The 15,000-nt window shown below is 36.2% G+C and overlaps 1 protein-coding gene across 1 annotated transcript in view; it reads left to right on the top strand.

The window, feature by feature from the left end:
• Nucleotides 1–6,985: 6,985 nt before the first annotated feature.
• LOC131996879 (uncharacterized) overlaps nucleotides 6,986–15,000 on the top strand; it is a 27,120-nt gene continuing 19,105 nt past the window's right edge. The window contains exons 1-2 of the mRNA XM_059367058.1: nucleotides 6,986–11,846; nucleotides 11,919–12,118. Coding sequence (XP_059223041.1) covers nucleotides 6,986–11,846; nucleotides 11,919–12,118 — 5,061 coding nt within the window. The remainder of the gene's footprint in view (nucleotides 11,847–11,918; nucleotides 12,119–15,000) is intronic.

Here is a 15,000-nt window from a genome sequence, read left to right on the forward strand (position 1 = left end):
AGTCAAGTTGTAGTCATATAGAAATCATGTTGTTGTTATGTTGCAGTCATGTTGTGTTCATGTTAAATCAATGTTTCAGTCATGTTGTAAATATACAGTGGTCATGTCATAGTCATGTTATAGTAATCTTGTAGTTATGTTGTAGCAACGACTACAACCATGTTGTAGCCATGCTAAATTCATGTTGTAGTCATGTTGTAGACATGTTGTATACATGTTGTAGTTACGTTGCAGTCATGATGTGGTCATGCTGTAATTATGTAGTAGTCACCATATCATACCATACAATATTCAACTTGAAGTCATACAGTAGCCATGTTGTAGTCAAGTTGTAGTCATGTTGTAGTCATGCTGTACTCCTGTTGTAGTCATGTTGCAATCATGGTGTAGTTATAAAGTAGTCATGGTGTAGTAATTTTTTAAGTCAAGTTGTAGTCATATAGAAATCAGGTTGTTGTTACGTTGCAGTCATGTTGTGTTCATGTTACAATCATGTTAAATCAATTTTTCAGTAATGTTGTAGATATACAGTGGTCATGTCATAGTCATGTTATAGTAATCTTGTAGTTATGTTGTAGCAACGACTACAACCATGTTGTAGCCATTCTGAATTCATGTTGTCGTCATGTTGTAGACATGTTGTAGTCATATGTACTTACGTTGCAGTCATGATGTGGTCATGCTGTATTTATGTTGTAGTCACCATATCATACCATAAAATATTCAACTTGCAGTCATGCAGTAGTCATGTTGCAGACATATAGTGGTCAAGTTGTAGTCATGTTGTAGCACTGTTGTCGTCATGTTGTAGTCATTTTGAATTCATGTTGTTGTTATGTTGAATTAATGTTGTTGTCACTTTAGACAGATCTCAAGATATCGCTTCCATCATGGCTCGCGAGAGTCAGAAAGAACTTTGGGCTTGTCTTTAGATGAATTAGGGGAAGAGCGTTTCCAATAGCTGTTGGCACTTCTTCAAGTAGGACAAATGTAAAGCGGGTTCTCTGAGGCTTGCAGCAAGCTAATTGGCCAACTGAAAGTTAAAACGCGGTCTCGGGGGATATTGAATTCATCTAATGCTTGACAGATAAGCTCTTGGTGAACTGCCATAGCTCGAGATAGGCCGAAAAACGCTTTGGTTATACTTGATTTTTGATTTATAAAAATTTTATAATATTTATTTTGAATAATTTATTATATTATAATTTATTATATTATATTTTATTATATTATATTTTAATTTAATTTGTTTATTTTATTTTATTTTATTTTATTTTATTTTGTTTTATTTTATTTTATTTTACTTTATTTTATTTTATTTTATTTTATTTTATTTTATTTTATTTTATTTTATTTTATTTTATTTTATTTTATTTTATTTTATTTTATTTTATTTTATTTTATTTTATTTTATTTTATTTTATTTTATTTTATTTTATTTTATTTTATTTTATTTTATTTTATTTTATTTTATTTTATTTTATTTTATTTTATTTTATTTTATTTTATTTTATTTTATTTTATTTTATTTTATTTTATTTTATTTTATTTTATTTTATTTTATTTTATTTTATTTTATTTTATTTTATTTTATTTTATTTTATTTTATTTTATTTTATTTTATTTTATTTTATTTTATTTTATTATATTATATTTTATTTTATTTTATTTTATTTTATTTTATTCTATTTTATTTTAATTCATTTCATTTCATTTTATTTTATTTTATTTTATTTTATTTTATTTTATTTTATTTTATTTTATTTTATTTTAATTTATTTTATTTTAACTTAATAAGTATGCTATTTCAATGAATTCTGTGAAAAGCCTAAAAGTATGCAATGAATTTTCATTTTCGATTTAGATAAGGCATTTTATTACAATTCTCAGCTTTTTGGGGTGAGAGATAAAGTAAATGGATTCCCCTTTCAATTTCCCCTCTTCTCTCTCTCTCACTCTCTCTCTTTCTCTCTCTCTGCTAAAAACTGTGAAAATACTCAACAAAACTAGGCTAGAGTGTATTCTGAAATACACAATTGGGTGAAAAATATTTTGAATGTCCTACATGTACCAGAGAGTGTACTAGGAAAAAAATGGTCATCTGACAACTATATCCCCACACATCACCAGAATCCACTGTTTAAGTTTACAATTGCATTAAAACTGCCCCCAAGTGTCGGTAGGGTTTTGACTGTATAAAAACTACCCGCAACCTCATTTCTGCTGAACTTTAACAATAGATGTTATCGCAAAATGATTGACAGTTGGTTACGGCCTGGCAACCTAAAAACCCCATACATGCCATTGCAGTAGTTGCACTACTTAACATTTTGTGCTGCATATACACTGCCCTAGCATGACCCTGTTGGCCCCTGTTTGATGGTCGACATTATTAAGAGCTTTACGCGTGTCACATGAAATGTGGACAATATTCAATCACTTTTGTCATTCAGGGAGGATGAGATGGAGTGGCATGAAATGGATATATGAAGAGATTTTATTTTGTATGCAGCATAAAGTTTTATTTATAGGTATGAAACCAGAAATGGGCAAAAGTGATATTGAAGTAAGGTTAATTGTTTACCAGTTTTCATAAATTTTAAAGAAACATTTAATTATTCTTTCGTTTCATAAAAATTCATAACATCTATATCAATAAAGCTAGTTATAAAGTAAGATACAATTTTATTTTTCCCCCTTCAAATACTATTTCATACAATTCCTTATCTTTTGATAGTACTAAGAAAAATGTATTGATATTGAACTGAGTTTATAAATTGGTTCGATATTAAATTTCCCAGGAAATGTCATATCCCAAGACCAATAAATGACACAAAAAAGTTCTGACATTTCATGCTCATTCGTGTCTGGCAAAATTCTCTTTCACTTTTGTTAGGCTTTTGTGCAAATGTTTATTGTCCAAAAATATCTTTGGATGCAAGTAAGAAGAATGTGATGCCTTATACTTTATAAATATGTTAAATCGGGGTATTGTTTGAAATAAAAGGGGTTACTTAAACTATCATTCATTAAAGTAAAGAGGTACAAAACAAATCTTAATTAAAGAGAGAGGTACCAAAATAACTCTTCCCTTAAGAAAATGGTACAAAAATAAAAAAATTCTTCCCTTAAGAAAGGGGCATACAAATATATAGCAATATAGGAAGGGGTTTAAAAAACCACTTTAAGAATGAGTTAATTAAAAAACCCTTTAAAAGATGAGGTACTAAAACTACCCTTCCTATCAGGAAGAAGGTTAAAAACAACATTTCCTTTTAGGAAAGGATGCTAAAACTACCCTTCCTTTAAGAAAGTGGTACTAAAACTTCCCTACCTTTAGGAAAATAATCCATCCTTTAAGGAAGGGGTACTAAATCTTCCACCCCTTCAAGAAAGAAGTACTAAAACCGCCCTTTCTTTAAGAAACGAGTACTAAAAAAACCATTCTTCTAAGGAAGGGGTACTAAAACTACCCTTCCTAAAAGAAAGGGGTACTAAAATTATCCGTACTGAAAGAAAGGGTTGCCAAACTCACCATTCCTTAAAGGAAGGGGTACTAAAACTACCCCTCCTTAAAGGAAGGGGTAATAAAGCTACCTTTTCTTAAAGGAATGGGTTCCAAAACTACTTTCCTTAATGAAATGGGTTACCAAAGCTTTACCTACTTTAAGAAAGGGGTGCTAAAACTAACCTTTCTTAAAGGAAGGGGTACTAAAGGTACCCTTCCTAAAAGGAAAGGGTACTAAAATTAACCCTCCTAAAAGGAAGGGGTACTAATGCTATCCTTTCTTTGAGAAAGGGGTACTAAAACTAACCTTCCCTAATGCAAGGGATACTAAAACTACCTTTCCTGAAAGGAAGGGGTACTAATACTAAACTTACTTAAAGGAAGGGGTACTAAAACTAAACTTCCTTAAAGAAGGGTTACTAAAGCTACAGTTTCTTTAAGAAAGGGGTAGTAAAATTAACCTTTCTTAAAGGAAGGGATACCGAAACGATCATGCCTTTAAGGAAAGTGTACTAAAACAACCCTCACTTTAAAGATAGGGTTCTAATACTACCTTTGCTTTAAGGAAGGGTTACTAAAACTGCACTTTCTTTAAGGAAGAAGTACTAAAACAATCCTTCCCATAAGGAAGAAGTACTAAAATTACCCTTTCCTTTAAGGAAGGGTTACTAAAACTAGCCTTCCTTTAAAGAAGGGGTACTAAAACTATCCTTATTTTTAAAAAGGGGCACTAAAACTACACTTCACATACGGAGGGGGTATTAAACTACTTTTCCTTAAAGGAAGAGGTACAAAAGTTACCCCTTCCTTTGAGGAAGAGGTACAAAAGTTACCCCTTCCTTTGAGGAAGAGGTACTAAAACTACCCTCCTTTTAAGGAAGGGGTAATAAAACTACCCTTCCTTTTAGGAAGGGGTACTAATTCTACCCTCACTTTAAGGTAGGGGCAATAAAACTACCCCTTTTTTAAGGAAATGGTACTAAAACTACCCTCGTTTTAAGGATGGGGTACTAAAACTACCCTTTCTTTAACGAAGGGGTACTAAAACTACCCTTCCTTTAAGGAAGGGGTACTAAAACTACCCTTCATTCAAGGAAGGGTACTAAAACTATGCTTCTTTAAAGGGAAGGGGACTAAAACTATTCATGCTTTAAGGATGAGGTAGTAAAACTATCTTACTTTAAGGAAGAGGTATTAAAACTACCCTTCCTTTAAAGAGGGGGTACTAAACCTATCCTTCCTTTAAGGAAGCAGTACTAGAACTACCCTTCCTTTAAGGCAGGGATGCTGAATCTACCCTTTTTAAAGGAAGGGTACCAAAACTACACTTCATTTATGAGAGGGCAGTAATACTACTCTTCCTTTAAGGAAGGAGTACTAAAACTACCCTCCCTTAAAGGATGGGGTACTAGAAATACCCTTCCCTATGAGGAAGGGGTTCTAAAGCTACCGTTCATTAAAGGAAGGGGTACTAAAACTACCCTTTATTAAAGAAAGGGTACCAATACTACCCTTCCTTTAAGAAAGGTGTACTAAAACTACACTTCCTTTAAGAAAGGGGTAGTAAGACCACCCTTCCTTTAGAAAAGGGGAACTAAAAATATCCTTCCTTTAAGGAAGGGGTATTAAAAATGCCCTTCTTTCAAGGAAGGGGTACTCAAATTCCTTTAAGGAAGGGGTACTAAATCTACCCTTCCTTTATGAAACGGGTACTAAAACTACCCTTCCTTTAAGGAAAGGATACAAAAACTACACTTGATTTAAATAAGTGCCATTAAAACTACCCTTCCTTTAAGGATGGTGTACTAAAACTGCCATTCATTAAATAAAGAGGTACTAAAATTACCCGTACTAAAAGGAAGGGTTGCCTCAATCACCATTCCTTAAAGGAAATGGTACTAAATCTACCCTCGTTTTAAGGAAGGGGTACTAAAACTACACTTTCATTAACGAAGGGGTACTAAAACTACCCATCCTTTAAGGAAAGGGGTAGTAAAACTATCCTTTTTTAAAGGGAGGGTACTAAAACTACCCTTCTTTCAAGGGAAGGGTATTAAAACTATTCTTGCTTTAAGGAAGAGGTACTAAAACTATCTTACTTTAAGGAAGGGGTACTAAAACTACCCCTCCTTTAAAGAGGGGATACTAAACCCATCCTTCCTTAAAGGAAGGGGTACAAGAACCACCCTTCTTTAAGAAAGGGGTACTAAAATAACCCTTCTTTAAAAGAAGGGGTACTAAAACTACACTTCCTTTAAGAAAGGTGTACTAAAACTACCCTTCCTTTAAGAAAGGGGTAGAAAAACGTCCATTCCTTTAGAGAAGGGGAACTAAACCTTCAACACCTTTAAGTAAAGGGTACTAAAACTACCCTTTCTTGAAGTAAGGGGTACCAATACTACCCTTCATTTAAGAAAGGAGTAATAAAACTACTCTTCCTTTAAGAAAGAGGTAGTAAGACTTCCCTTCCTTTAGAGAAGGGGAACTAAAACTATAATTCCTTTAAGAAAGGGGTACCAAAAATGCCCTTTTTCCAAGGAAGGGGTACTCAAATTACCCTTCCTTTAAGAAAGGGGAACTAAATCTACCCTTCCGTTAAGAAACTAGTACTAAAACTACACTTCATTTATGGAAGGTATACTAAAACTACTGTTGGAAATTTATGTATTTTTACTCAATTTTTTTTATTTTATTTTTTGATATATCTTTTTATTGTTTCATTTATGTATTTACAAATTTATCATTTTATATTAATCATCTATTTTGTCTGTAATATTTAATCTAATGATTCTAACAATAAGAACCACCTTAATGTCCGATGGTACATGAGGACCTAAGAATTCTCTGTTGCTTTGCTGATGTTCTTTTTGTTATATGTCTATTATGCTAGTCTATTTGTTGCTATCCATGGCCAGTTATTGTCTGCCAAACACTTATGATTTGTTTCTTTTTCGTTGCTGTGGCGGCTTTCATATGTTCACTGAACTTTTAGCTAGGGTTCTGTATGAAACATTTTGTTTATATACTTAAATGCAGGTAGCAGTATAACACTAAAATTTAAGTGCATATGCACTGACTTTGCCTTGAAATGCAAATGATTGAAACAACAGTCTGGTTTTAGCTCTAGTCGCCTATATAACTGCCTTGCTGTACAAATAAATGATATATATCTACATAAGCTAAGATTAGCGAACTTAATTATTATATATATTTTTTTGTGATTATTATCAAATAAATTTTGTGTGCTTATTGTAACGTTGTGAATGAAAAAAAAAGAACTGATTTTAATTTTGTAACTTAAATAAAAAAGAGAAAAAAACTCCTACATTAAATTTGGTGCCGAAACCCGGGAAAGTTAAAGACATATTTCCTATATGAAAAGAAGAAACATATAACTTTATATAAAAAGATAAAAAGGCAAGAAGTAAATTAAATTTAATTAAGAGACAAGCAACTAATTGATTACTTTGTGACACAATGCCGGATCTTGACCGAGCTATAGAGGACCAACGTCTACTAATTACGAGGTTGTCTCGTTTTATGGATGAATATGAGAAACTGCCCACTATTTCTAGAACCCGTGGAATATCGCAGACCGTTTTGGATAAGATTGAGGAAATAAATAGATTGTTCGAAAGCAACCATGAGAGGATATACGATTATATTCGCGACAGTTCAATTTCGACAAGTGATGTTCCATATTTGTCTGAGGATGTTTATTTTGCTTTTTGTCATGATTTTATGATAGCCAAAGGTAAATTGCTGGATGCTATGGTTGAATTTAATGCCACTATTTCGCCTACCCTACATTCTAGTACGTTTCATGCTTCGTCCCATAGAGGTGATAGTTCTTTGAATGATGTTCGCCTTCCCAAGATAGATATCCCGGTTTTTTCTGGAAATTATTTGGATTGGATATCCTATAGAGATATGTTTGTTTCAGTGGTACACAACAACCAGGGTCTGTCTGATGTTCAGAAGTATTATTATCTAAAGGGTTCGTGCAAAGATACACCATTGTCCATTGTGAACGACTATCCTGCTTCTGATACAAGTTACCAGCTGGCTTGGTCAGCTCTTACTAGAAGATATCATAATAAAAGGAAGATTTCTGATACGATTTTCCGGAAGCTATTTGATATTAGGAAATCTGATGGTTCATGTGATAGCATAAAGAATATTCTTGATTCGACTAGGACGTGTATTGCTCTTTTTACTACATTGCAGATAGATTGTGGGAATTGGGGTCCTATTCTCATCCATATAACTGTTTCTAAACTGGATATTCAGACCTGTAAGGAGTGGGAACGGTCATTGAAGGCATCGACGGAGATACCTAAGCTTGAGGAGCTATTTTTATTTTTGGAAACCACGTTCCGTACGTTGGAGTCTGTTAACGACCATGATCTGTCTATGGTTAGGCCCACTGTGAAACCTTTTAATAACTCTTTCAGGCCTTTGCAGACACGGAGGGTTCATTTGGTATCAAGTCATGATGACAACTGTCCTTGCTGTGGGAAAAGACATCTTTTGTATAAGTGTTTCCAATTTGCTGCTCAGTCCTCCACGGCTAAGCGCGACTTAATTTTTTCCAAGAATATTTGTAGGAATTGTTTGAATGTTGGCCATTTTTCTAAGGATTGTCGTTTACATACTCGTTGTCATATTTGCCAACTGCCTCACCACACGATAGTGCACAATGAGTTCTCCAATGACAGGCAGTTGGCGAGTTCTTCGTCTGCTTCCACTTCTGCTGCATCAGCTGATATTGCTGATGTTGTCGAGTCAGCCACCCCAGACCTTAACTGCCACTTGTCCGTATTGAATTCGATTGTCATGCCAAATGTACTGCTTGCCACGGTGCGTGTCATAGTTCAGACCCATTTCGGGGATTTTACTCTACGAGCGATTTTGGATCAGGGTGCCCAGGCTACTTTAATCACGGAGAGTGCGGCCCAGCTTTTAGGACTCAGGAGGAGTAGTACCCATGTTCGTATTAATGGAATAGGAGGGGAGTCCATCGTTGTTCGGAGCTATGTCAACTTTTGTCTCATTTCTTCATATGAGAAAGGGTTCAGACTTGAGAGCAATGCATTTGTGATGCCATCACTGACATCTTATCATCCAGGTCCTATTGGTCGATGTCAGTTGCCAGATTTGGAAGGCTATCACTTAGCCGATCCTCAATTTTATGGTAATGATAAAATTGATTTATTGATCGGTGGTGACCTATATGGCGACATATTACTCCCACAGCAGAGGAAATTTAAAAAGGGTATATTTCTTCAGCTTTCTCATTTTGGTTGGGTTGTTTCTGGTCCAACAGCTTCCCCAGGGTTTTCCTTTGATGTGAATGTGAACATGTGTTCTCTGGATAGTTTGCTGAAGGCATTTTGGGAGCAAGAAGAATTGGTGGAAAAGAGAGCATCTACGCAAGAGGATAATTTGTGTGAAGAATACTTCAGGAGAACTTACAGTCGTGGAAAGGACGGTAGATATACGGTGGCGCTACCTTTTAAGTCTGAGTTATATGGGAAGGAGGCTCCTAAGTTCAGTCATACTGATTTTCTTGCACTTAAAAGACTGAAAAGTATGGAAGACCGCTTCGATCGAGACAACGGTTTGGCTCTGCAATACAGGAGTTTCATGGCAGAATATGAGTCTTTAGGGCACATGAGAAACATTGGAATTTATCCCCAGGCTCTCCGACAACACGGTTACTTTCTGCCACATCACGGTGTTTTAAGGGAGAGCAGTTCCACCACCAAACTTCGTGTTGTATTTGACGGAAGCAGCAAGAGGCCACCATATTCCTCACTTAATGATGAGTTGTGTTCTGGGCCTGCCCTTCAAAATGACTTACCTACGATTATAACTCGTTGGAGGCGATATAAAATCGGTTTCCGTTCTGATTTGGAAAAAATGTTTCGACAGATCAAGGTAATAGATCGCCATCAACCTTACCAACAAATTTTGTGGCGTGGGGCAGACTCGTCCATAAATATTTATGAACTACAGACCGTGACATACGGTACCAGCCCTGCTCCCTATCTCTCAATTAGAGTATTACATCAACTGGCTAAGGACGAATATCACACATATCCCGAGGCGTGTGACATTGTGAAGACGGATACTTACGTAGATGATGTCATTTCTGGTGCTGACACTATAGGCGAGGCAAAGAGTCTTCAGGAAAGATTGGTAAAATTATTGGCTTCGGGTGGTTTCAATTTGAGAAAGTGGACCTCAAACTCAACCGAACTTATGGAACATATACCCGACGAATTCAGAGAGAAGGTGGATTTGATCGCTTTTGAAGAGCAGAATTTAGTCAAGGCTCTAGGACTAGCCTGGGACATCAGAGGCGACTCTTTTACATTCAAGGTCAACTTCCAAAGTCAAGATGAAGTTACAAAGAGCAGCCTTCTATCAGACGCTTCGAAACTCTATGATCCTTTAGGCTGGTTGGCGCCAGTTACTATTAACGCTAAGGCCACCTTTCAGAAACTTTGGTTGGAAGGTATTGATTGGAAGGACAGGGTTCCTTTTGCTATTCAAACTTATTGGACTAAATACATCGCCGAATTGATAAATTTAGAGCGCATTAGGATTCCGCGCTGGATTGGATGCTTCAAATATAGCAGAATTGAGCTACACGGCTTCTGTGATGCTTCACAGACTGCTTTTGCTGCTGCTGTCTATGCAAAAGTTCTATGTAATGAGAAGCCTACCGTACATCTTTTGCAGTCGAAGACTAAAGTCGCCCCCTTAAAAGTTTTGTCGATACCCAAGTTGGAGTTGTGTGGAGCTAATCTTTTGGCAAAGCTTATGCACAAAATTAAGAATCAGCTGGATCGCGAAATTAGTAAAATATTTTACTGGACTGACAGCATTACAGCCCTATGTTGGATAAGGGGCGAATCAGCGAAATGGAATGTCTTCGTTGGCAATCGGGTGGCCGATATTCAGCGATATACCAATATTTCTGAGTGGTTTTATGTATCAACGCACGATAACCCTGCCGATTGTGCTTCTCGAGGCATCCCAGCTACAGAATTGGTGAACCACGAACTGTGGTGGTCCGGGCCTGAATGGCTACTTCTTTCTCAATCTGAATGGCCTCCACAACCTACTAGCTCGTACGAAACTGATCTAGAAAAACGGAAACAAAAAATTGTTATCAATCTCGTGACAACACCTGATTATCCTGAATTGCTCAGTAAATTCGCTTCATTGACACGACTGGTGCGAATCACTGCAGTTATATTAAGATTCTACCATAACATTAAAACAGCAACACAACATCGAATGTTTGGTTATCTTAAAACGAAAGAATTAGATGGTGCACTGAATCTATTAATATTTTTGTCTCAACGTGTGGATTTTGATGATGAACTTACTTGCCTGCAGAAGGGATATGAGTTATCGAAGGCCAGCGGAATTGCAAAGCTGTGTCCATTTATTGACGAAAATGGAATTCTCAGGGTTGGAGGTCGATTACAGAAAGCTAAGTTTAACTATGAATATAAGCATCCTATCTTATTATCCAAACACAATCCTCTTTCTCGCTTGATTCTTTCAGATGCTCATGTGAAGACGCTTCATGGCGGACTTACTCAGATGCAGGCATATGCAACGCGGAAATTTTGGATTATATCGGCCCGTAATATAGCTAAACAGGTGCAAAGGAAATGTGTAACGTGCTTCAGGTATAAAGCAAAAACAGCTGAGCAAATAATGGGTGACCTTCCAACCGTTCGCCTGCAGCCAACACGCCCATTCAAACATAGTGGAGTTGACTATGCGGGACCAATCACTATAAAACAGTCAACCGCTCGCAATTCTGTCACGACGAAGGGTTACATATGTCTCTTCATTTGCATGGTAACGAAAGCTCTGCATCTGGAAGCAGTTACAAGTTTGTCTACGGATTCATTTATAGCTGCTTTTCGAAGATTCACCTCTCGCCGTGGAGTGTGTACGGACTTGTACTCTGATTGTGGTACAAATTTCATTGGGGCAAATAAAGAGTTAAAGATTCTGCAGCGGAGAAGTCGTGATTCGGTTCCAGAAGAGCTCTATGAAATACTGGCAAACAATGGAACGAAATGGCACTTCATACCACCAGCCTCCCCCAATTTTGGCGGGTTATGGGAAGCAGGGGTGAAGTCAACCAAACACCACTTAAGAAGAACCATGGAGAACCGTATTTTAACCTTTGAAGAGCTCACAACTCTGCTAGCCCAAATTGAAGGATGCCTGAATTCACGACCCTTGTGCCCATTATCTCCTGATCCCAATGATTGCACCGCTCTAACACCAGCACATTTCATTGTGGGTGAGCCTATCTTATCAATCCCAGACGAAAACCTCCTTGATTGCTCAATTGACCGTCTCACTCGATGGAAAGTGGTTGAAAGACTAAAACAACAGTTCTGGAAGCGTTGGGTTAGTGAGTTTGTGAACCGTCTTCAATCGCGACCAAAATGGCTTAAACCACAAAACAATCTTGAAGTTGGAGACCTGGTTCTAGTGTTTGATGAGCGTTTACCCCCTGGCCAGTGGCCCTTGGCTCGCATTTCTGAAGTACATCCGGGTTCAGATGGTCGAGTACGTGTTGTTTCAGTTTTCTCAAATGGAAAAACATACAAGAGACCAGTTTCAAAAATCGCACTTCTTCCTATTAAAGATAATTTTCAAGTAACTACAAATTAACAAAAATGAGTTGCTGTGAGTCGAGGCATAGCACGGTGATCTCGAGAAAAACCGAATAAAACACCTCAAACCCCTTATTTAACTTTGTAAAGAACAGTTGTTCTTTGTGCGGGGGAATGTTGGAAATTTATGTATTTTTACTCTATTTTTTTTATTTTATTTTTTGATATATCTTTTTATTGTTTCATTTATGTATTTACAAATTTATCATTTTATATTAATCATCTATTTTGTCTGTAATATTTAATCTAATGATTCTAACAATAAGAACCACCTTAATGTCCGATGGTACATGAGGACCTAAGAATTCTCTGTTGCTTTGCTGATGTTCTTTTTGTTATATGTCTATTATGCTAGTCTATTTGTTGCTATCCATGGCCAGTTATTGTCTGCCAAACACTTATGATTTGTTTCTTTTTCGTTGCTGTGGCGGCTTTCATATGTTCACTGAACTTTTAGCTAGGGTTCTGTATGAAACATTTTGTTTATATACTTAAATGCAGGTAGCAGTATAACACTAAAATTTAAGTGCATATGCACTGACTTTGCCTTGAAATGCAAATGATTGAAACAACAGTCTGGTTTTAGCTCTAGTCGCCTATATAACTGCCTTGCTGTACAAATAAATGATATATATCTACATAAGCTAAGATTAGCGAACTTAATTATTATATATATTTTTTTGTGATTATTATCAAATAAATTTTGTGTGCTTATTGTAACGTTGTGAATGAAAAAAAAAGAACTGATTTTAATTTTGTAACTTAAATAAAAAAGAGAAAAAAACTCCTACAACTACACTTGCTTTAAAGAAGGGTCATTAAAACTACTCTCCCTTTAAGGATGGGGTACTAAAAATACGCTTCTTTAAAGAAAGAGGTACTAAAACTACCCGTACTAAAAGGACGGATAACCAAAATCCCCCTTCCTTAAAGGAAGGGGTACTAAAATTACCCTTATTTAAAGGAAGGGGTACTAAAATTACCCCTTTCTTAAAGGAATGGGTAATAAAACTACCCTTCCTTACAGGAAGGGGTACTAAAACTACACTTCCTTGAAGAAATGGGTACTAGAACCACCCTTCCTTAAAGCTAGGGTACTAAAACCAACTTTCCTTATAGGAGGGGGTACTATAACTAACCTTCTTAAGGAAATGGGTACTAATGCTATCCCTGTTTTAAGGAAGGGGTATTAAAACTACCCTACCTTTGAGGAAGGGGTACTAAAACTACCTTCCTTAAAGAAATGGGTACTGTAACCACCCTTCGTTAAAGAAAGGGTACTAAAACTGACCTTCCTTATAGGAGGGGGTACTAAAAATACCCTTCTTAAAGAAAGGGGTACTAATGCTACCCCTTCTTAAAGAAAGGGGTACTAATGCTACCCATTTTTTATGGAAGGGGTACTAAAACTACCCTTCCTTTGAGGAAGGGGTACTGAAACTACCCTTCCTTTAAGTAAGGGGTAATAAAATAACCCCTTCTTCAAGGAAGGGGTACTCAAGCTACCCTTCCTTTAAGGAAGTGGTACTAAAACAACCCTTTTTTTAAGGAAGGGGTACTAAAATTACCCTTCCTTTGAGGAAGGGGTACTAAAACTACTCTTTCTTTGAGGAAGGGGTACTGAAACTACCCTTCCTTTAAGAAAGGGGTAATAAAATAACCCCTACCTCAAGGAATGGGAACTCGAGCTACCCTTCCTTTAAGGAAGTGGTACTAAAACAACCATTTTTTTAAGGAAGGGGTACTAAAATTACCCTTCCTTTGAGGAAGGGGTACTAAAACTACCCTTCCTTTAAGGAGGGGTACTAAAACTACCCTTCCTCTGTGGAACGGTTGCTAAGGCTACCATTGCTTTAAGGAAGGTGTACTAAAGCTACACATCCATTAGAAGGGGTTACTAAAACTACCTACCTTTTAAGGAAGGGGTACTAAATCTTCATCTCCTTTAAGGAATGGGTACTAAAATTACTATTTCTTTAAATAAGAGGTACTAAAACACCCTTTCTTTAAGCAAGAGGTACTAAAACTACCCTTTTTTTTATAAGAAAGTGGTACTAAAACTTCCTTTCCTTTAAGGAAGGGCTATAAAAACTACACTTCCTTTAAGTAAGGTATATTAAAACTTCTCTTCCAATAAGGAAGAGGTATTAAAACTACCCTTCCTTTAAGGAAGAGCTATAAAAGCTACTCTTTCTTTAAGGAAGTGATGTTAAAATAAGGAAGTGGTATTAAAACTACCCTGCCTTTCACGAATGGGAACTAAAGTTATCCTTCCTTTAAGGAAGAGATACTAAAACTGCACTCTCTTTAAGGAAAGATTCTAAAACAACTCTTCCTTTACGGAAGGGTGCTAAAGCTCCCTTCCTTTAAGGAAGGGTTGCTAAAATAAACCTTCCTTTAAGAAAGGATTATACAAGTCCGTTCAATATCCGAAACGAATATGGTCAAAATCAGATCATATTTAGTTAAAGATGGTCACCAATCGGCCAATTTGAAATTTTGACTCCATTATAGCCACATCTCACATTCACTGAATTGAATTCTAAAACGGTGAGCTGCAATAAGTCCATCTATATTTGAAACGAACATGGTCTAAAAGGGAACATATTTCTGTGTCTTGATTACACGAAAGCTGCATTTATAGCCCGATTTCGATGAAATTTGGAACTGTGAGTTTTATGTGGCCTCCCGATATCCCAACCTACTTTGGTCCACATATGATCATATTAGGAAATAGCTGCCATGTAGAGCATTCGGACAATTACGGGTCCTAGG

The sequence above is a fragment of the Stomoxys calcitrans genome, chromosome 4, assembly GCF_963082655.1.
Source record: "Stomoxys calcitrans chromosome 4, idStoCalc2.1, whole genome shotgun sequence".
Lineage (NCBI taxonomy): Eukaryota > Metazoa > Arthropoda > Insecta > Diptera > Muscidae > Stomoxys > Stomoxys calcitrans.